We start from the raw sequence: 22,714 nt of genomic DNA on the forward strand, positions 1-22,714 counted from the left end.
GCCTACAGCCCGCAGAGCAAAGATGAGGGCCTACAGCCCGCAGAGCAAAGATGAGGGCCTACAGCCCGCAGAGCAAAGATGAGGGCCTACAGCCCCCAGAGCAAAGATGAGGGCCTACAGCCCAAGCAGCACAAGATGAAACTCTTGCTTCAACATGAATTTGTTCAGCTTGGAAAACATTTTCATTAACTGAGTTTCCGTCTTATATTCCTGAGTAATGATGGCAAGAATATACTTAGAAAATAATGAATTGGAAGGTTCATTCAGGTTTTAAGTTGGTTCACGGCAAACTGACTCAGAAGTCAGATACACAGAGCTCTAGTGAAGAAGGCAGGTTTGTTTTCCTCAATAGGGTGCAACTAGGTAGAAAGATCAGTAGACAAGCAGTTAGAAGACTAGTAAGCTTGGACAGTGTGATTACCAACAACTTGCAGGACCTCAAACACCTTAAGCTGGACCAATACCTCAAGAGGAAAGTGTCAAAGTTGGATCAGTTCATTATCTTAACTGTATGGATTAATGGATACGGTCAACTAATGGAAGTACCATTAACTACTCTACTTGAACAAAGTTTTGAGCTGGGAGTTAAATATGTTATCTGCTTTGAAGAAGCTCTATCTCTTCCCATCTAATGATAAGAGAGCTGAAGCTCAGAAGATGAGTAACTTACTCAGGGCACAAGCTAATGGGATTTTAACCCAATGAAGCAAATGACAACTAAGCTTTTGTGTCATGGCAGTTTGCTTCCCTTCTGCTTGTTAACATCCAGGGCTGAGTTGGGCATCCCACAGGGTTCAACCCAGAGAAAATTCCCCTCAAAACCTCTAAACCTTTTACTGGGACATAGAACACTCTGCTTGAGAAATTAAATTCCTTCTTCTCTGCTCTTCTCCTTTCCAATTCCTGATAGACACAAATAGTTAAAGGTCACCAGTAAGAAGCAAAAGAGGGATTCTGCATGATCCATCTGTGCTGGAATAATCCAGAACTGGCCGTGAATGTGCTGAAGGCTTACACGACACCAGGAATTCTTTCTCACCTGCCACCCACACCACGGAAATGTGTTATTTTTGTACAATCTCTAGAGAAGAGTGTAGGCATGTGCACTATAGACTGGGCATCAATGAATGAGACAGAAAAGCACATTTTAAATTCCCAGTTAAAACCTTGAGAAAGTATACAAGTGGGTGGTGTCTCCAGCTATAAACTGATTTCAAGTTAAATCCATTTTTGTGGAACTGATACGAAGAAGCAGATTAGAAAATGTGTATTTTTTCCACATAAGGTATGGAATGAAGGAAAGAAAATTGATTTAACAGCCAGAAGATTTGGGAACTTCTGCAACTTTGCCACTAACTGCTTAAAGAAGTTCTTTATATTTTCTGGGTCATTTCTTCATTTTTAAAATGAAAAGGCTGAACTAGATCAGAGATTTTTCCATGTCTTCTTAAAGCTGTAGATCCTTTCTTTGAGAAACAAGCTCTTCTAAGAAATCCCCACATCATGGGAACCCTCACTCCCATCAGGTCAGCCTCGCGCTGGAAGGGCAGCTGGAGCCGCACTGCCTGGCGCGTACCTCCGGCCTGTGACACTGTGATCTTGGCCACGTCATTTCACCGCTCAACTTCGGTTTCCACAGACAGAACATGGGAATGACAGTTACAGGATATACCCATAGGGCTTTAGGGAGAGGCACTTTAGTCCAGTTAGACGGCACGGTACCCATGTGTTTGTTAGCGTTGTTGTCCATGTGGTCGCCGTGAACAGTGCGCGCACCACGGCAGGAGCCCGGCGGACTGCTCACACTGGCTAGGGGTAGCGGCTGCTCAGTGTCGCTCTGCGCTTTCTGTTTAAAGGACTTATACATAACTTTTGTGAACCCAACTTTCTTTAGCAGAGAAGCTTCTATGTAAAAAGATAAAAGTAATGTTTATCACTTGAGTGAAAACGTGCTGACAGGAAGCCCAGGCAGTAGTTACTTTAGTGGGGAAGCTGGGGCTGGGGCTGTGGCTGGCGAAGTTCTACTTCTTGACCTGGTGCTGCTACAAGAATGTCCTCCTGTGACAAGTTACTAAGCTACACATTTGTTTTGGCTAGTTTTCTGCATCTTAGTTTTATTTTACAATAAGAAGTTTTAAAAAGTGATGTTTAATAAAACAAAATCAATGAGTACATAAATTATGCTTACTGCTTCCAAAATGTTAACATCTTGCCACACAATACACATCAGTATGAATATGTTATTGTTTTACTACACTTTAAAAATATATATTTTACAATAGGAGCTTTGTGTGCAGTATGTAAAGGATTTCTGTAGAACCAACCACCTGGGGAACACTCTTTGAAAGCCAAAGACTTCTGTTAAAGTTTTATTTATGATTCCATGATTTTGGTTGTTGTTAATCCTCACCCGAGGATATTTTTTTTCACTCATTTTTTTAGGGAGAGTGGGAGGGAGGGGAGGACGGGAAAGAGGAGAAGGATAGAGAGGACTAGAGGTAGAAAGACATCGATGTAAGAGACATCAGTTGGTTGCCTCCCACACGCACCCCAACTGCAACCCAGGCATGTGCCCTTGGCCAGGAATCGAACCTGAGACCCTTCTGTGCTGGCGACACTCCAACCACTGAGCACACCGGCCAGGGCATCATTCCATGGCTTTTTAAAGAGACATTCTGAGTATAAACATCTGGTCCCTCATTTGCTATCTTCATGAAAGACCAATTAGTTTTGACTAAAAAAGGGAACATCGTTTTAGTGTTTACCTTTCATTTTGATCATTCTCCAGTACGAGTGAGTCACAAAACTCAAAACTTCCCTAAGACCTGGAACCTTCCTCCAGGTCTGTGCTTTCTAGACTTCTCTAGGTGTGGAAACCCGATTCACTGTCCGTGTGCCGAGTGGTGAGGAAATGCGAGGGAGAGCTTGTCCGCATCTCTGAGGCTGGGAGGAGCCCCAGGCCAGCACAGCGGCGAGGAGGCCAGGCTTGTGCGGGCTAGTTCATGTGCTTATGATTTAAACTTATTTTCTCTAGTAAGAAATAAGTTAGTCAGCACCACAGCCTCGCCAGATCGTGGGAAACAAATCTTTCAATGATAGACATTTTAACTTGCCGAGCCTTGTAAACATGACTGTTTTCTTTTCTTCCGATAACAAAAGACCTATCTTCCTGTAGGACTCCAGAGATAAAAACATACTCATTGGTGAAAGCAGCTGGAAGTTCTTCAGCAGCAGTTACCACGCTAAGGACTCCCTGTCGCTGCCTCTGCAAAGCTGCCTCTCGGGTAAGAAGGCAGAGCCCCTGCTTACAAACCACCCAGGACACGTCCGGAAAGCGAAAGCGCAGGGCCCTGGACCCGCCCCGCAGCACCTCACACCCGACAGGAGGAGAGGCCAGCGAACCTGCAGTCTCAGAGGCCAGGCCCCCTCAGCATTTCCAGTACATTCTCTGCGTGCGAATTAACTGAGCGTCACACAATCCTGACTCGCTTGTTTCTACAGCAAGGAGTAGGAAAGTCTGCAAATGAACGGGGAGAACAAGACTCTGCTGGTATTTTTGTTTGTTTTTAAAGGGGTATCTCAGCCAGAAAGGAAGAGTGAAATCACTTAACTTGGCTAAATGGGGACAGTGAATCTTACAGGCAAATGACAGGACCAAAGAGAAATAAGGGTAACTGACTTATTCTAAAGGCAGCCATTCTTAGCAAAGGTTAGAGAAAAAGAACTAAAATACATGAAATGTGTTTTCTAATAGGCCAAGTCAGCGCTATCACCAAATGTGCTCAATAGGGGAAAGTAAGACATAGAAAGAGCTGCTTCTCATCAGAGCCTCGTGCACGGGGCGCCGCTGGTGTGGAGGCCTCAGTGTGCGCTGGACACATGCCATGACCAGGGGTCCTCAAACTTTTTAAACAGGGGGCCAGTTCACTGTCCCTCAGACCGTTGGAGGGCCGGACTATAGTTTAAAAAAAACTATGAACAAATTCCTATGCACACTGCACATATCTTATTTTGAAGTAAAAAAACAAAACAGGAACAAATACAATATTTGTATTTGCATGTGGCCCGCAGGCCGTAGTTTGAGGACCCCTGGCCATGACCATCACGCATAGACTTGGGACTTAACTGAGATGAAGCAATGTGCCTAGTAACACTGCATGACACTGTATTTTATTTTTTAAATCCTCACCTGAGGATATTTTTTCCATTGATTTATTTAGAGAATGGAGGGGAGGGAGTTGGGAGGAAGAGAGAAACACTGATGTGAGAGAGACATATCCATTGGTTGCCTCCCATTTCTATACTATAGAACAGTTACAGAGGGAGAATTACTGACAACAGATTCGAAAAGATTAAATTCTACAAACTAGTGAACACTTAAACCCCACAAAGTTATAACTTGAAATAGGAAGGAGCACAAATTCATAGCAATATAGTCCCAAATTAGAAAAGTGCAAGAACTCTTCCATGAGAAGTCTAAACATTTGCATGAAACACATAAATCACTACATTTTCAAGCAAGAAAAGTATAGCTTAGTCTTACCTTACTGCTCCAAAAGGCTGGAATAAAATTACTGACTTATAGAAGCAACTTTCACATGGATCTCAACATCAAACACAACACATGATATAAAATAAAAAAATAACTAGAACAGAAAAGTTTTCATTCTGACCTTAAAAATCCTGAGCAAATCACTGGATGAAGCCAGATCAAAGGCAGGGCATCACACCAGCTTGGAGCCATATGTGAAGGGCCCCAAATGCACAGGGCACAGCTGGTACACGGTTGGGGGAGGGACCACAAGCAGATCCAAAACATAAGGCAATAAACTTGCTTCAGCTTACACAGGTAAGACAGTTCGAAAGCGTGAATAATTTTAAATACAACTGCTAAGATTTTACATTTGGGACAAATGGTGCAAACTAAAATGTGCTCACAAGTTTAAGCTCAAAAATCCTTTGGTGTAATAATGTAAATGAAATTAAAATCTCAGGGAGGATACAAGCAAAGAAGACAGTTACAACTTTTTATAACCCATGCAGTGGTTGTGAGCCAAACTACCTGATTAAGGTCTGAGACATTTGGAAGAAATTTAATCTAGGCTCACAGAATTAACAGCTGTATTTGAAAACAGAAACCCTGTAAGTTTATTAAAATGCTCCAAGTCTCTTAATATTCTCCATTCATCATAATGTAAAGTGCTAAAATTATTAATTTTCACCTTCTTAAACCTTTAATAAAAGTTGCCTTTTATATGTAAAAAGATGAGGTAGCATTAATTTTCTATAGAAAACACAGAAGCAATCATTTACTTCATGCTTATTTCTATAATGCTAAGTTGCCAGTTTAATAATTCCCAAATAAACACTTGTTCCAAATATAGAAGTTAAAAAAAATTCTCTTCCTTGAACATTAGAAGTTGAAATTTCCATAATGAAATCTTGCATTTCATTAAATGAGTTGATAACTGTTTTCGGGCAGCAACCAAAACAAAAACACTCAACACAGACTCCGTCAGCCTCGTGGCTTCTGAAGGACATGAGAGCACAGAATATCCAAAAGGCGGATTGATTGGATATTCTAGGCAGGGACGCCCACCACACACACACAATGGGAACTCAGGAGCAATGAGGAACAGAAGTGTTGACTCACAGTGACTTTGCTGAGCATTCCTACGGGGCAGGGAATCCTTTTCTGGTTTTTACACTTGCAGTTTAGTAACAGTTCTGCTAAGCTACATCTAAGAGTGACCGTTAGTTTCCGTGGAAATTCACTCTCAGGCCACGCTGGCCGTCGTGTGAGCAGTCCTGTGCTCCTGTCCAGGCAATTTCATAGCTCTGCGCGTTCACGTAATCTGCCCAGCAATGCTGAACCCCGAGGCCAGCAGACGCTATGGAAAAGCACGGATGGAGGGACTACTGCTTCTGAGTGTTAACGTCTGTTCTCTGAACAGGCTGAACTGGTGTTTAGAAGAGGAGGCTGCTGTGCAGGGAGGTTTTCTATTAGGACAGCAGAGCGGCCCTGCCCTGCTGCAGGCCTCCCGGCCTCTCCCCAGCAGCACCAGCCGCTCTGCAAGGCTCTGCAGGCTTCCCAGCGTGTTACACATCCTGACGGGTCACTGGGTACTGGGGGCGGGAGGCTTTCCTCCTTGTGGGGCAGGAGGGAGTCAGGGGCGCCCTCAGGGAGGTCTGAGGACCATCTCCTCAGCACCAGGGGGCAGCAGCTGGAAAGGCCGGCCAGGCCTGGGCGCGCTGGGCTGGGAGGCTGCGCACTCAGTGAGCGCCCCTGACTGTCCCGCGCCAGGGCTGGGAGCACAATGATCTCCGAGGTCCCTTCCACTCTAAAATTCTGAGTCTGCTTCTCTCAGAGCATGTGCGGGCAGCTGGGTGACCCTGTGCAGCAGCGGAGGTGACTTCCGACCTAAGTCAGAAGTGTTCCCAGAGACTTCCGAGGACAGAGGCAATCGGACCCGAGGACGGCTGGCAGATGTGTGGGGATCTGTCTGGTTTCCGGAGGCGTGGCAGAGCCCTCCCTCTCGTCTTCCTGCCTGCCCACTCCTCTCAGCTGTGAGAGAACTTCCTGGGATTTTTACAATCCTCAGTTACCAAACTCTTAAGTAATTTTTAATTGATCTGAATTGATCTGATCTTTTAAGAAATAAACTACTACAGGCAGTCCTCTACTTTCATTTATAATGAGTGAAATCTTACAGAAACACAGAATACAGGAAAAGTCAAACAGTAGACACATTTTAAAAGGGGAGTTATATATTCACAAAGCTAAAAAAATCAAACTGCAATTTTACTTCTCCCTTTGGGCACAATATTGAGAAAATATTTCCTACATGTTCCTTTATTTCATTCTTTCTCTTTAGAACTGCTTAAAGGCTCTATGAGAGCCTAAGAGTTGTGAGTTTTAAGCACATCTGGAGAATTCTATCTGACGGTTTATTAGGTGCAGGAGAGCTAAACCTCTACTGGTAGTACCACATTTTATAAAATCCTAAGAGCAAAATGCAGGACTCTCAAAATAATTACACAAACAGCTGAATAAACTGTGCGCCCAGCCAGGGTGGGCGGGAGGGCAGCGCCACCATGCGATGGCTCTGCAAGGCGTGGGCTGGTGCAAGGACAGGTTCTCCCAGTAACGCTCCGCCCCCTGCCAGACAGGCCCCTTTCCGAAGGCCCTGTGGCCCCGCTGCAGGCAGAGCGCAGGGACAAGCCGGCAGGCACCGTTTCTGGCAAGGAAGCCTCATCCGTGGCCAGATGGCAGACTTGGTGCTGCCTGGAGGCTTGCGGGGGCGGGGGGGGGGGGGGGGGGGGCGGGGGGGGGGGTCAGGCTGATGCGGCTCTTAGGCTAAGGAACCTGGACTGGGGGGCGGGGGGCGGCGCTGCAGACTTCCAAGCCCAGCTCTGTGCTTGGTAGCCCATGTCCTCCACCAAAGCGCAGGTGGGTGGGTGGATTGTGCATTGCGTCTATGGGCCCAATTTACTCAAAACTTCTTTCAGCTATAAAGTCTGTGCCTGGGTACATGAGCTAAATTCAAGAAGAAAGGTGAGAAGGCTAGAGTCAGTTTATTAGATTTGTTTTTCTTTTCATTTTTTCTCCATCAACTATACCATAAATTTAACAGCCACGTTATAGTAAATATAATAGTTTACTACATATAGTTTACGCGTGCTCGCTGTAAACTCTCCCCTCGTATTAAAAATGGGGAGGAGTGGCGAGTGCAGGGAGGAGTGCTGGGAGGAAGTGGAATCAGACAGTGTCCTCTCAGTGAGAAGCAGCCCTCCCCTGTCACAGGGCCGTTCCCCATGTTAACAGGCACGCCTGCTCCCACGGCTGGGCCTCACGGGAGAGAGGAAGCATCGGCTCTGAGCTCCTGGCTCTGCATCCTAGGCCCTGGAGCCCAGGCAAGAAGAGGGCCCTCTGGCCCCGGGTGCAGCTGCTAGGACTGGCTGAACACACTCCAGAACCCGACTGAGAGGCCCACGTCCCGGCACTGGCCGAGATGGGTGCGCTGCCCCGGCAGACAAGTCACACGCTCCACAAAAGTTCCTTGTCTCAGAAGAGCATTGGCTTCTTTAATCCAAGAAGGTAAGGAGCGGCGTTTAACTGATCACATTAGCTTAGCTCATACATCTCTTCTGAGCTAAATATTCAATTAAACATTTTTGAAAGCAAAACCTGACAAAATCCTCTCTTAAGGTGACTTAGGTGATAAGTTCTTAAACAAACTAACTCCTTCCCCCCACTGGCATTTCCGCAGGATCACAACAAGCCCCCAGGACAGGAACCCACTTTGTGTGTGAACCCGTGTTTCATGATCATAAACAATATAAACTAGGAAACATTAATGTGAGCCTAACATTCCTAATTTTATTTTATTTTATTACTTTAAAAGCTATATACATGCAAAAGTTGAACATATCACAATGCCTTTAAATAAAGTTCAAAAATAAAATTACTTCAAAATCCATTTACTTATGAAAATGTATATGACAATTACGATGAAGATAAGTCAATTATATCCTTTTCTAATCTATCAGAAAAATACTTATATTATAAAAAAGAATTTTAATTCATGTCCAGAATAATTTTTAAATTCTTGATGAATAATAAAAACAAGTTGGACGTTAGTACAATATTTAAAGCAACAAGTTTCAGGCTTTTGAAAAATGGGTCTGATATCCTATACCTCATTTAAAAATCACTGAAGAAACTCAAGTTTAGAAACAAAGCATTTTTTAAAAAACTATGACCATTGTTATTATGGTTGACATGGTTAGGGATGCAAATGAAGGGCACAGCTTTCATAAATAGATGCTGCAGAAAGTCCACTCAAATGTTTGAAGAACTTTATTTACAAACACAGGTTGGAGGCCTGCAGGACCTTCCTGGCTCTCTGCTGGAGAGTAAAAATCTTGGGTCCAATGAAGCTCTGAGCACCCGGCCCTTCTGTGTGATGTGTAAGCGTGTGCGAGCGACCCTGGCGCCAAAGGTCACTAGGAGGACAGGCAGCTTCAAGCGACCCCCTCAGGCAAAAGCAGAAGCCGGCGGTCAGGGCGTGAGACAGGGTGCTTTGAGCAGGTCTCAGCGTTCCAAAGTGTGGCCGTTTCCTTCCAGTGAAACCAGAATTTCTTTGGTAACAGAGTACAATATAGATTAACAACTCCAAAAATTAATATGAATAAATATGCACTCCAAGTTCAACTTTGTAAATGTTCACATTCATTTTGGAAAGGAGATTTAACTTCCTGCCCCGAAATGAAAAAAAGGCAAAGCTGCCCATTTTGGGGGACTACTGATTACCGGAATGACACAATCTGAGCAGGAAAAGGGGTCATTTAACAAAAGGTGTCTATCGATGTGGAGAGCCCCAGGTGGGCGCACGTCCGAAATGTGGGAGAAGCAACTTCACAAGCAACTAGAGTTCTCTCCTCTGAAACCAGAAGAAGGGGCTTCTCATCTGGGGAAGCCCGTCACCGTCTCACCTTCCTGTGAAAAGGCCCGACTGACACTCGGTTAGAAATAAGTTCACAGAGTCCAAACCTAGAGTTTGAGTTGTATCCTGATACTCAAGTGTCATTACAGTTTTCATGTGAGTTAACCCAACGATTACTTTCCTTTTATAGCTATAAAAAGAAGTTTTAAAAAGGAAAAATAAAAGATGTGTGTGCTGTCAGTGCAACATCTGAGTAAGTGTGGTTTTGCTTCTCCCAAACACAGAAAAAACAATGCCCAGTACATGGTACGTAGGAGTGTGTCACCACCAGGAATAACCAAGACAGGTCTCACCAGCGGGCTTCCTGCGAGAACAGCGTGGTTTCCGAAGCAGTCCTGTCACGAGGATGCATGTCCTATGACTAGGTACAGCCCCGCCACTTAAAGGGACTGATTTCCTGCGCCTCCATGAAAGGAGAGTGCACAAAACAATAATTAGACCAAAAACGGAATTTAAAAGGGCAAAAAAATTGGAGCGAAAAGAACACAGAAAGCAAAAACCAGAACACAAAACCAAGCCATGTGACGGTGGAAACCCACAGCCCCCCACCCCACCTGCCACTTGGAGTCCTAACTGCCCGTCTGCAGGACAGAAACCCACTAAGCGACCAGCATCGGGCTTCGGCAAGTCTTCTCTTCACTCTCCCTCCTGTTAAGACCGTTTCCAAAACCAATCAGCAAAGGACAAAGAATTCTTTACAGAGTGCAATTAGTGCTTTCCACGTCCACCTTCAAAAGCATGATGCTCTTCATGGGCTAAAGGACAGAAAAAAACAAAAAAGAAAAAAAGGAAAGAAAACTTTAAGCAAAGGATGGGGCAACCCTTCTCTAAGGCATCTATCTCACTGTTTCCCCAAATGTCGGCAAGAACTCAAATACCTTTCTGTGCCAGTGACGGAGCGCAGGCGTGCATTTCCTGAGAACGTGATAATGAACATCAAACAAGGAATAAGCACGCAGGGCACGCTGCCGTCTCTTTCGCTGTGCCGGAGGGTGCGTCACCCGACAAGCTGATGGGGAGAGACGTTGGGCTCCGAGCAAATGCCGCAGGGAAAATGCACCCACAGAACGCATGCGTAGGGAGGGACCTCCTGTTTCCCAGGCAGGCCACTGGCGCACCAGCCTGCCTTTAGAAATAAAACAGAACCAAACCAAACCAAAACAAAGAACAGCCGGGGGTAGCAATGATGTCTCCACCTCTGAACGCCCTCTGTGGGAAACGAAAGCCCATAAAGTGGATGGGTTTTATTTTCCCAAGCGTATTTCCTCCTCCCAGCTCTACTGCCCAGCTTTCAAAATTACTAACGACATTTAAAAAAACTCGAGAATAAAAAAATTATCAAAACTATTTTTCAAAGACTTAACATTTAAAAAGTGGAAGTGGGAAATGGGAGATGGGAAGTCTGGTGGCAAGTGCAGACCCCTGACTCTGCCCCGGCCCTACCCACCCCCACAGTGGAGGTGTCCAGGAAGGCCTGGCGGCCCATTCGCCTCCGAGGTTCCTCCCAGAATTTAGTCCTGGTTTCCACAGCTACTACATCTTCCCTGCAGGATCCGGCCTGCTCAGCCTGCCTTCTCTTCTCCTGGACAAAACACTGAGAGCAGCACACCTATGTTCTCCTGAGGGTGGCCTGGCATGCAAACTGGTTTAACTGAACAGTTCTCACGAGGAGAAATACAGATATTTAGCTTTTTATGTGTTTTTTTTTTTCTTTTTTAAGGAAGGCTTTCAGGTCAGACACATGAAAACTGGTCTGGTCTGCAATCAAGTAGGCAGTACCGCTGGTCACATGGGGAGCCACGCCCCTCAGCAACTCTGGGCTCTGGGGATAAAAATCCAGAGACCTGAGCCCCGGGCGGCATGGCTCAGGGGATAGAGCGTCAGCCCTTGGACTGAAGGGTCTCAGGTTTGATTCTGATTAAGGACATGTACCTTAGTTGCAGGTTTGATCCCTGGTCCTGCTTGGGGCACGTGTGGGAGGCAACCAATCAATATGTCTCTTTCACATCGATGTTTCTCTGTCTCTCCCTGTCCCTTCCACTTTCTCTAAAAATCAATGGGAAAAATATCCTCAGGTGAGGAAAAACAAAAAAATAAAAATAAAGAGATCCGAACTATCCTAAGACTTCCTGACTTCTGAGAGTGAGGGGCCCGTGGTGTGGTATGGATGGGCCATGGAGCCTGCATGGGCTGGGAGAGGCCTGGGGCAGAGGGCGTCTGCGCGCCTCAGCCTGGAGAGAGGCAATACCGAAATGCTCAAACCCAGGACTCCGCAAACTTTTTCTGGAAAGGGGCACAGAATAAAGATTTTAGGCTTGGCAGGCCATAGGGTCTCTGTGCCAATTGCTAACTCTGCCCTGTGCCATGAAGCAACCATAGACGATATGTATACACATGGGCATTGCTAGGTGCCAATATGCCTTCTACATACATGACACTGACATGTACATTTCACACAGTTTTCATGCATTGTAGGTCTTTTCTGGTGTTTTTTTTTTCCAACCGTTGGAAAATGTGAAAACCACTTAGTCGCAGCCCCAAAACAGGCAATGAGGGGCCAAATTTGGCTTGAAGTCCATAGTTTGCCAACCTCTGCTCTAAACTCTCACATCAGAAAAGATATCTGCCATTCAGCTGCTCTGCTAACCTAACAGAATTTGGGGAGAGAGCTCTCTATACATTAGCAGTTTCTTTGTCAAATAACCAACCTTTATCCAAATCTTGTATAAACTTATCAGCACTCGATTCTTATCCACCCTGTGGGGGAGTCTGCCGTGTTGCCGGGCTGTGCGCCCTGTGAAGAAATTCCCACACCGGGTCCCAGGAGCACGGCAGACGCAGGCAGTGGCCATTTTCACCCAGCTCACTCCACGCTGCTCCTCATCAAGCCGTGAATCACTTTCTGCCCAAACCTCAGTTTTCCAAATCAAGTCTGTAGCACATAGAACTCTACTGAGTAAAGGACTGCCTGCTTTTTATAAAATAAAGAGAATTACTTTTTTCCAATTCAAAATTTTATTTGAATAACCTTAGCGTTTTTAGATGTTAATTTACACCATTACAATATGGACTCCACTGAGACCTGCAGCTGGTGCTGCATCACCCACGAGCTTGCCAATGGAATCTATCTTTAGGGGCCTGTTCAGCTGAGTCAGCCGGCCCCGCTGTGGCCAGCTCTCCCTTTGTTGGGCTCTCCACGCGCCTGCCCATCACAAAGCTAAGCAGGGGCTCACTCAGTCTCACCTGCTGGCTGCCACTGCCCTAAAAAAACGGCCTCATCACTCTGTGGCCAAATTACCTAATGACACCCTCATATCACACTGGACCTGCTGCTAACCAACATGGTACCTGGAAATGTAATCACATAATTTTGAAGTAGAAGGGACCTTGGAGATCATTTAAGACCAACCTCTTGGCTACTTAAATGAGAGTGCGGATGACAAGGTGACTGGCTGAAGGTCACCGCTGAGGCAAGCCCGAGTGCCTGACAGTTGTCTGCACCGCCTCTCCTCTCTGTGTGACAGTGGCGCGGGTTCGAGGGCGGGAAGGGTGCATAGCCCCATCACAAATGGCAGCGCAAGGCTCCCTTCCAGAGAGTTCCTGCTGTGGTTTACCCCTCAACGGCCCTTCAACGAACATTTGGACTGAAGGTGCAATTCCTGCTCCCTAAGGAATGACCACTGTCTCTACAATGTGCACTTGCTCCACCACACAGCAGCGAAGGACTTCTGCCTGCAGCTTTGTCTCTTATGTAAACTGTCGCCTGACATCGGAAGTTGGGCGTCGCCTGAATACATGTGGCAGCTGCGGGTCTCAGTCATTCCGCCTGATGTGTGACTTCTGAAGGAACAAAATTTTATTTTTCCCTCCTTTTTTGGCAAGGGGGCTGAGAAAAATGAAGCAATAAATGAAGCCTTTTTAGCAATTCTAAGATGTGCCTCCTTCCCCCTGGGGCACCCCGGGATCAACAGTGTGTCCGCTTTCCTGGGAGCCTTTTCCTTTCCTTTCCTAGGAATTCTAAAATGATGCTTATCACGGGGGCACCTTTGAGTCAGTGGGTTACAGGAGTTAAACACTGGACTGCTGGCTCTGGATCAGTTGGGGAAACAGGAAATGTGCCCACAGCAGGGGGGCCGTGCTGCGCTCCAGCAGCTCACTGGTGCCTGCGGCCCGAGGTGAGAGCTACCAAACAGGGGTTTAATGGCGCTAGCCTGTTTTCATTTGGACAAAAATGACTTTTTCAAAAGAGCACACAAAGCAATGAACACGAATCATTGATGGAAACAATGGGTCCACACACCTAGTCATACTTGAACGTGTCACCCATCCCTCGTTCTGTGTCCCCGTCACCGCCAGGCAGTGTGGGCGTCTCAGCAGAACATCCCGTCCCTGTGCTCAGCTCCTCCACGAACACAGATGCCACACACGACAGACCCCTGCTGCTGGGGGATGACTGAGACCTACCTGCCAGCTCAGACAGCAGCATTTGGTTATTGTTGCTTAACATAGAAGGTGATTTTTTCTGAGAACGCCAAATTCAAAATCAGGTTTAAATTTTTGAAATGATAAAGACAAGGTGTATCTCCTTCTCTGATCCATGCATTTACTGGTAGGCAAGAATTAATCTCATTCTAATTTCTGAGACTAAACTTTTGAAAAAACACTTAAATGTTTTCATAAATACTTTCTGAATTATAGAATTTCAAGTGATTCTGCCTTCACCTCATTTGCAACACAGTTTCTATTTTTAAAAGTATGACAGGATTATCTAGAAAGTAATAACTGGAAAGAAGCACTTACGTTTATAAAATACTGCTTTAAAAGATATGTGGGGCAGGAGCTCATAGATCTTTTCTAAAACGGTTGCTTCGCCCACTAGAGAGGCATTTACATTCCAGACTTGGACCACATCGTCTCGGTCCCGAACGCTAACGCTGACGCCTATGACTTCATCATCTGAGGGAAGACAGGGAAAAAGGAATGAGCGACAATTTCAGGTCTGCCAGCTTTGTTTTCTAAGCACTTATCATTTTATCTGTAAGTTATGAATAAGATAAAAAGAAGTGGCACAAGAGCACCATAACAAATACTTGTTTCTAAAGAGAACTGTTGGACAAAAAGCAAGTTATTGGGCGAAAGCTGTAACAAGCACATCACATTTGACCAGGGATTCGATAAACAAAGGATTCTAGTCAAACGCATTTCCAGGTAAGTGGTTCATCCTTTCTGACACGTTGCCAACACTTCTGACTATTCCTCACTGTGTTGGGGAGACCTTTTCTAAAATGAGTGGGTAGCTCTGCCCTCCGAGAGCCAAGTGAGCGCACGTGCACTTGCCTCCGTGCTCTACCATCTTTGCTGAAACGGAGGTCTTTCTCCTCACTCCCTGCCAAGCGGTCAGCTAGCCTGGGGTGGTTAGTACTCTTCGCCCCAACACTAACTGGGCATTTCGAGTTGCTCTGCCTGCTTTTTGTGGTTTGTCTCCTTTCCTATGAATTCTCCAGGTTCTCCAGTGCCTCACTCCCGTTCTGTGTGTGGACTTGGAGGCTGTGGGCTAGAGAATCCATGACCATCTATCTGTTAGCGCCGTGCATGAAGCAAGAGAACATGCTTCCCGAGGGAGGCTCTGCTGTGACAGTGCTACAGCGGGTGGACGTGCGAGCATTTACCCACATTAATTCATGGAGGTCTTTTTAAAACCACTACATTATGGAGGTAGGGTACCTTGTCGATATCTGAGAATGGCAGCTGGAGAAGTAAGGCTTTGCTCTACTCTCACACGCTCCCTTGCAGCCACTCTGTGTGGGCCTTCTGACTCCTGGTTTTTATGTGTTTATGGCTCACTAATGAGCCAGGGTCAGCTCTCTGCACCTGCACACTCCGCACCAATAAGTGAAATGAGAAAGGTAAGCATTGAAAGTAGACAGTGTCGCTTTAATAAACATGCTTTGCTTAATTTGCTGTAAATCAAAGTAACTTCTTCAGGGAAACATTTCCTTTCTTTCCTCCTTCCTTCTCTTCCTCAGTTTCTCTCTTCTTTATTTCTTTTTTAAATGAATCTGGTCCAGCTAAACATTTATAATTTGACACAAAATGGTTCCATTTTCACAAATGTGCGATGTTGCAGGTGGATGGGCGGCCAGTTGGGAAGGAGAGCGAGGAGGGGCTCTGGGTGCTCGGTGCAGGGTCTGTCTCCTTGCAAACAGTTATCCAGCTCTGCACGTTACAGCTGGTACTCTTTCCTATGAATGTCACATTTACCAAAAATTTCCAAAAAACGAAATAGTCCCTGATCACAGCCATTCAACAGGGACTTATTATTCCATCAAAACCTTTGTTTTATTTACACCTTCAAAATATACTTCTGGAGCTCACCTCCATTAAATTTCATGTGAATATAAAAGCACCGAGTGAAGAGGGGAGCCCTGCAGTTTATCCCTTTCAGGAATGGCCATGAGGTCGTTGCTCAGCCCTCAGCATCCCAGCCCTGCCACTGCCCACTTCTGCACCCTGGCCAGAGGGGCGGAGGGTGCGGCGGCCAGTGTCAGTCTGGCATGGCGCTGGCCGCAGGCACAGCTCCTGTGCCCAGGCAGGCCCCTCAGCAAGCATGGAACAGCCCGAAGCGGGTCGGTTGCAGAGCCTGGTTAGTTTGGGACATCACAGCCAGGGGAGCGCGGCTCAAGGAGTATGTGTGGCCGAGATGAGCTGACTGGCTGCAAGCGGCAGAGCCAGGTTCCTGGGAGGCTAATGGTTCATCATTAACAGAGCTGGCCTTTCCCGAGTCAACCACAGAACAACAGGTCTCCTTTCCTTAATCCTGCTATTTATTATCACTAGGTAACTTTCCCTGGTTCTGGAAACAAATAATTCATACGAAAACTTCCTATCCCAGGGATGTCTGTATTTATAATTATACCTCGGACGCATTTTGGCTGCAATATTGTGAAGTTGCTAACCACTCCCTGTTAAAATAAAAGGACTCTTATTTTAAAGACAATTTCATCTAACCCAGGTTTTGTCTTAATAAAAAAAAAGTGGTGTAAAAAGAAAGCAAAACAAAAGCAGAATTTTTGGAACTGCCGGTGGATAATGAGCTGGAAGCTCGCCATGGCCCGGCCCCTAAAGATCACACAGCCAACAAACACAGCTGCTGGCAAATTAGTTAACACCAATTTGTTTTAAAAAATCGTAACTGAAAGCTGAACAGAAAAAATGTTATCCTAATGTTACCTCAGGATCATCCAGAGGAACTACTCATGAAAAACACAACTTGAAATGAGCAGTTCTTTGAGTGGTTTCATACAAAAAAAAGCAAAATAAAAATGTACTCTCGGGGGCTCTCAGAAATTCACTCAGTATTTGAAAGTGGTCTCCAAAGTCCAGTTCTGAAGACCTTATATTTTAGCCTCAATTGTGGAGGTCACAGCCAATAATGTTGCCCACCCCTTATCACACCCTGTGAGCCGGGGACCCCCAGGGACCGGAGGAGGGGCAGGGACTGGAGGGACAGGAAGAATTGTGTCCACCTAACACCAGCTCCAAGAGCCCACTGGGAACCACGCTTCCTTTCCTTTCTGCCTGTTTGCCTTGGAGAGAGGACCACAGATACTGTTAAGATGAGTTATGAGGGCACATACACATGCATATACACAGACATAAACATAGTAGATACACATGTAAATATGCATGTGTCCATACACACATAACACTAAATGCCACAATCACATGAAAAAATCTAAGTAACTTCACAATACAAAATAAACAACTTCAAAACATGTAAAAAGTCAAACACACAAACTTCTGCAAGTACCACGACAAGGCAAGCACCCGCCCGCGCGGCCCTTTACCTGCTGCGGCACAGCCTGCGAACTGTTCCCCGATAGTCGCTAACAACAACTCTTTCCAAACTGTGGACTGGTGTGAAAAAAGAATAGAAAACAAAAAGCAAAACCAAAAATACAACATACATATATTTTTAGACAATTATATCCAGGAACTAAGAAAGTCCCATTTTCCGCAACCTGTGTACTTTCCACGCCCGTGTCTAGAGCCCACAGACACCTCCAAGCAACAGGTGTAAACAGGCAGCCTGTGCCATGTTGCTCCCCGAGTAACTGGGACAGGTGCAGTGACCCAGAGTCACTAACTTTGTGTTCCAAAACCTTGGTGTCCTTCATCACAAAGCTAATTTCTAGTGACACCCGGATGAAATTAATGGGGGGGGGGGGGGGGGTTGCATTCAAATGGCATCATTTTCTGATTTATTTACCTCTTTCTAGTTACACTTGAATGCTATTAGTAAAACCCTTCTATTCAAAACCCTCCTCTCTGTTCTCCTTGCAGTTTCTAAGGTACTTTAAACGTACGCCAGTAAAGAGCGCTTCAGGTTTCTGGGTTACTGAATACCAGACACATGCAAATGCCCATTCCCTCCAGACGTCTGCGCTACTGACAGGCGCTATGAGTCTGTGTGTGCATTTCCACAGAAAACAGTGGTGTCTGCTCTACCTCCTACCAGCGAGAAACAATGGAGTCCTTTCCACTCAAGAGCCATACAGGTTCCCGAGGCCTAGAAGTCCTTCCAGCTGCCCCCTGAAAAGGTCTTGGTCCTGCTTATCCCCTCGCCTGGTTCACAGGCTCTGAGCTCTCCCAGAACTGGGTCTGTCCCAACAGGCTGCTTAGCGCCTGTGGGCCTGGCTGGGCAGCCACCAGCTGCTCTGAGTGTGTTTCTAGAGGCCAACGGGGAACAATAGGGCTGACCACTCAGGGTTGCCCTGACCACAAATTAGTCAACAAATGCACTCAAAGGACTCACCGTTTCATAATTAGCTGCATGCTTACTCTACTCCAGGGGCTCAGTCCATGTGAACGGCATCAGTGCTTACCATGCCGTTCTAATGAGCCGAAGGCAGCCTCGCTGGACTGTTACCCCAGATGACAGTTAGCCATCATGACCTCTTCCTCTCAAGAAGGGGTTTCTTTTCCTTCTCTTTTCTGGGCTACTTGTCTCCCATCTAGAAACCATCCCTTCTATTTTGTCTGTCCCAGCTGGAGTCCCTCACACGCTTGGTGATGAAGCTGAGGGAGAGGGAAAGTCCCATCCTGTTTCGGGGGCACACAGGCTGGCCCACCAGACTCCCACTCGTTGACAAGTAGGCAGGCACCGCACTGCACAGGGAGCTGATGCCTGCACAGACGTGCAGTGTATCATGTGGGACCGAGAGTGGCCAAGGGCACTAACAAGGAAGGGCGTGCCTCCGGCCTCTTCCCGGAAAGCTGCCATCAGGAGTGTTTCTACTAGAATCCAAAGCCTAGCGTCAGAAAACAGCATGAGAAGGAAAACTTGTTCTTATTGAAATTTAAAAACCTACATCCTCTCTTCTCTCTTCTTACACTATCTACTTCCTCTCCTTCTTAAGGGGACAGAGTGGAGGCCCAGGCCTTACCTGCCTGCCTGGGCATTTGCTTCCTGGCATGTTTTATTACGGAGGCCAAACAACAGGCAAATTTTGGAGCTATACATCCTGACTGAGCTCGCGTCTTTAACAAATAAATCTGGCTGCATCTTTAGGTCTGTGCTTATAGGAGAATGACTCCAGCTTAAGCCTACGGGTCCTGGAGACACTGAAATGCTCTGAGCTTATCCACATGAAAGAAACCTCGAAAAGGTGAGAATGGGTAGCATCTGCCTTATCAGCTATTTTCAAAGAAGCCCTTTGGTTTCCCAGGGCTCAGGAACAGATTTGAACATTCACTTTCAGACACTATGATACAATAGAACCCCCCCCCACCCCCACCCCGGGGAGATGGAGGTTTCTAAGGCTTGGCCACAGAAAACCAGCATCCCACCAGGCCCTCCCTCCAAACAGCTCTCATCAGCCTCGCGGGAAACCCCACTCGCCATGCCATGGTCGTCCTCAGAACCATGTGCCCGTCTCCACGAGCCTTTGGTGGGAAGGACCGCTTCTCACGTTGTAAAACCAACATCCACATGCTAGTTACGCTTGGTGCGGAAAGATGGCAAGCTTTCTGTAAAAGCTTATGCATTTAGCTCTTCAGACTATGACACAGTAAAAGGACTGCACCACCTCCACAGAGAAGCACAGGGCATAATCGCAAGGCAGTATGTAAGGCAAAACCCCACCAGGGTCAGCACAGAGCTTTGCCCCCCAGGCCTGTTCTGGGCCACCAGGCAGGCTGTGGGAGGCACAAAATGTATCAGCTGCAATCAAGCCCCCCGGCTCAGCCAGCTCTAGGAAAGGGTCAGCGCACCTACCGTGCTGTCCTTGGGCACTTTCATCTTCCACACGCCGCCCTTCGCATTACTCTCCTCTTCCCTGGGTCAAAGACCAACGTCTAAAGTTATACTCAAGCATTAAGTGGTTGTACATACATTTACTTTAACAACAGATGACATTAAAAACAAAAAACAACCAGTATTCTTCAATAAACTCTCCCCCAGTCCTTTTATTGAAAACAGACGTAGATGAAATAAAAAGAATGGGGGTGGGAGGAAGAGGGAGGAAAGTGGAATTCAGTGACCACAAGGGCAGGGAGGGGATGCACACCCAGCCCTCACCCTAGACGAGCAGGTGGACAAACTAGCGCAGTGCTCCGCCAGGGAAGGGCCTCCACCTGCAGCACAGGATAAGGGCATTGCTGCCGGGTCTCCTGGGAGCCCCAGCCCCTTGGTGGGATGGGCTCTGTCTTCCTGTGTAGTATCTGCTTCCTCTCTGGTAAGAGCATCCAGACTGCCCCGTAAGGAGCCACGTGTCCCCACTCTGTGCCAGACCCACTCCGCTGGGGTGACTGCACACACTGCTTCAGGGACGGGTGCTTGTGATCCCCGTGTGAGCCAATGGGAGCAGCCCTGCTCCCTTCCTGGGTGGTGAAGCTGACAGGAATAACCTTGTAGGATGCAAGACTGGAGGTACTGTGAGCCATCTGCCACCCCTGATGGGAGAGCCTGAGAACTGAACCAACGGGAGGAGAACAGCAGGTCCGACAGAGCGAGCGCCCGGCTCTGCAGCACCTGAGCACCCCCTGCCAGCCTCAGTCCCTCCCTGGATGCTCAGCTACAGGCCCCAACTCCACTTTTTGGCTCAGATTTCACTCCTGTCATTTGCTACCAAAGATGACATACATTCCCATTTTATTAATGAGTATGTAACTCAGAACAGCTGAGGCACATGCTGTAAGGACGTGCTACTAATTGGGACTCCAGCCCAGGCACATTGGCCTTGTCCCCCATCACTGCACTGAGCGACCAGAGGACGTCCCTGCCCACAGCGTTCTGCGAGAGAACGATTTGCATATTAGGCTTTTATCATGGGCCAGAGGTGTCTTTGGTGACATGAACTTGTTCCACACAATAGGGTGGAACCCCCATCTGTCCCTCAACCCCCCACCAACTGCACAGTCCTGACTGACCACCTAGATGGTGCACACCGCCAAGGGCCGTGCCACACCTCAGAGCCTAGCCAGGGCTGTGAGACCGAGCGGGCCTCAGGGAAGAGCGCCCAGAAACCCTGCCGCCATCCTAGCCCTGTGAGCGGGTGGTGGGAGGGGCTCAGTTCATGATTAAGTAATAGCTGGAATGACATCAGCACCTGCAGAGAAGAGCTTTGCACTCCAATTCGGCACCAAGTACTTAACGAGGGGACAATCGCCCCCTCCCCCAACCTCGGCTCAACCCTGGACACTTACCAAAGTGGTCGCCTCTCTCCTCTCATTAAATGATAGCTACATCTCAAAGGCAGGCTGGCCACAGGAGGGATATTATTGTACACGCTCCAGAATATCTTTAAAAGAAAAACACTTCATTTAATATACCCTGTATTGATTTTTACTATGCCACTAGATTACAAAATTAATGAATTAAAGAAAAAAAATCAAATCCTCATTAAGTCCTATCCATTCAAAATGGGTTTTTCTCAGTGTTTTTTTCTAATTTTCTGCTAGACAATGTTAACATGACACAAAACAGCATTCCTGGCTGCAGTGGGGCCACGTTCTGTGCCTCGCATGCGGTGGTCTCCAAGCAAACACTCCTCTGCATTCGCCTCCACACGACCCTGGGGATGGGCCTCGCAACGCCTGGAGGCCCAGCCTCTAGGACTGTGAGAAATACATTTCTGATGTTGAAGCCACCTGTCTATGGAATTCTGTTAGAGCAGCCAGAACTAACGAAGACAGAGTGGCTGGTAGACAGAAACATATAAAAACTAGAGGCCCAATGCACGAAATTCATGCACGGGTAGGGTCCCTAGGCCTGGCTGGTGATTAGGGCCAATCTGTGGGGTGACCAGCGGGGCGATTGGGGGCCCCCGCTGGCACCCACCTTGGCTGGCCTGGGGCCTGAGGGCTCGGGCAGATCCTGCGTGGGGCATCTGCCCCTGGTGGTCAGTGCACGTCATAGCGACCGGTCGTCCCATTGTTCGGTCGATTTGCGTATTAGGCTTTTATTATATAGGACAACGAGTGATAGGAATAGCAGTACTAGCCACAGGGACGGGGCCAGGCCTGGACTCTGAAATGTGCATGTCTGTGTGTCCGTCCTAATGGCTGTCGCACCGGAGGCTCATAGGAAAGGAAACAGAGGCTGAGTCTAACCTGCTCGAGCATCACTGTTCCGTGTGGTCATTAGGTTTAGATGAGAATTAGGTTTACGAAGAGCCAACCTTTCCCAGCTCATGTGGAAGGGGCTACAGAACCCCTCTGTGAGGACTGTGGGAACACCCTCCAGCATGGTACGCTGAGCAGAGGGGATGTGCCCCTGGCGGGTCCGACAGGAACAGCGCAGCCACAGGACAAGGAGCCCCAAGACCGAGGAAGCGGCAGGGCTGGGGCGGGGGTGGGGGACGTCCTCTAGGCTGAACGTGGATGCTGAGACTGTCTTGTGAAAAAATTAAAGTAGAACTAATTGCCAGGACAACCCTCACAGGCCACGTGGAAACCCCGCTTCCTCCCTGTGTACCAGGGCCAGGACCGCGACCTCACTGGGTGACTCAGGGATCAGGTGGGAGTGAAAGTGTGCGGTGAGCCTAACGTGATGACGCAGGAGTCAGACCAAGAGGCCCACCTGCTGAATCCCAGCTCCCACTTCTGATGGCAACTCTGCCACTGGACAGTCTTCTGCCAGTGAAATGATCATCTTTCATTTCAGGGAAACTGGCAAATTTCCTCCTGGAATGTTCCCAAGAAAAACA

The 22,714-nt window shown here is 47.3% G+C and overlaps 1 protein-coding gene across 6 annotated transcripts in view; it reads right to left on the bottom strand.

The window, feature by feature from the left end:
• Positions 1 to 22,714, bottom strand: part of EIF4E3 (eukaryotic translation initiation factor 4E family member 3) — a 115,178-nt gene that overhangs the window by 76,204 nt on the left and 16,260 nt on the right. For 3 of the 6 annotated variants that reach the window (XM_070391024.1, XM_070391019.1, XM_070391025.1), the window contains 6 exons: positions 21,213 to 21,307; positions 19,783 to 19,843; positions 17,354 to 17,420; positions 14,307 to 14,462; positions 10,385 to 10,515; positions 8,361 to 10,261 (listed from right to left, as the gene is read on the bottom strand). In XM_070391024.1, coding sequence (XP_070247125.1) covers positions 10,202 to 10,261; positions 10,385 to 10,515; positions 14,307 to 14,462; positions 17,354 to 17,420; positions 19,783 to 19,843; positions 21,213 to 21,238 — 501 coding nt within the window. In that variant the 5' untranslated portion in view covers positions 21,239 to 21,307 and the 3' untranslated portion in view covers positions 8,361 to 10,201. Of the gene's footprint in view, positions 1 to 8,360; positions 10,262 to 10,384; positions 10,516 to 10,723; positions 13,347 to 14,306; positions 14,463 to 17,353; positions 17,421 to 19,782; positions 19,844 to 21,212; positions 21,308 to 22,714 lie in introns of those variants that run through there. The other 3 variants (XM_070391021.1, XM_070391023.1, XM_070391020.1) reach the window with 3 other exon arrangements.

This window comes from Myotis yumanensis, unplaced genomic scaffold (genome assembly GCF_028538775.1).
Source record: "Myotis yumanensis isolate MYYU_CA2020_CCGP unplaced genomic scaffold, mMyoYum1.0.hap1 SCAF_14, whole genome shotgun sequence".
NCBI lineage: Eukaryota > Metazoa > Chordata > Mammalia > Chiroptera > Vespertilionidae > Myotis > Myotis yumanensis.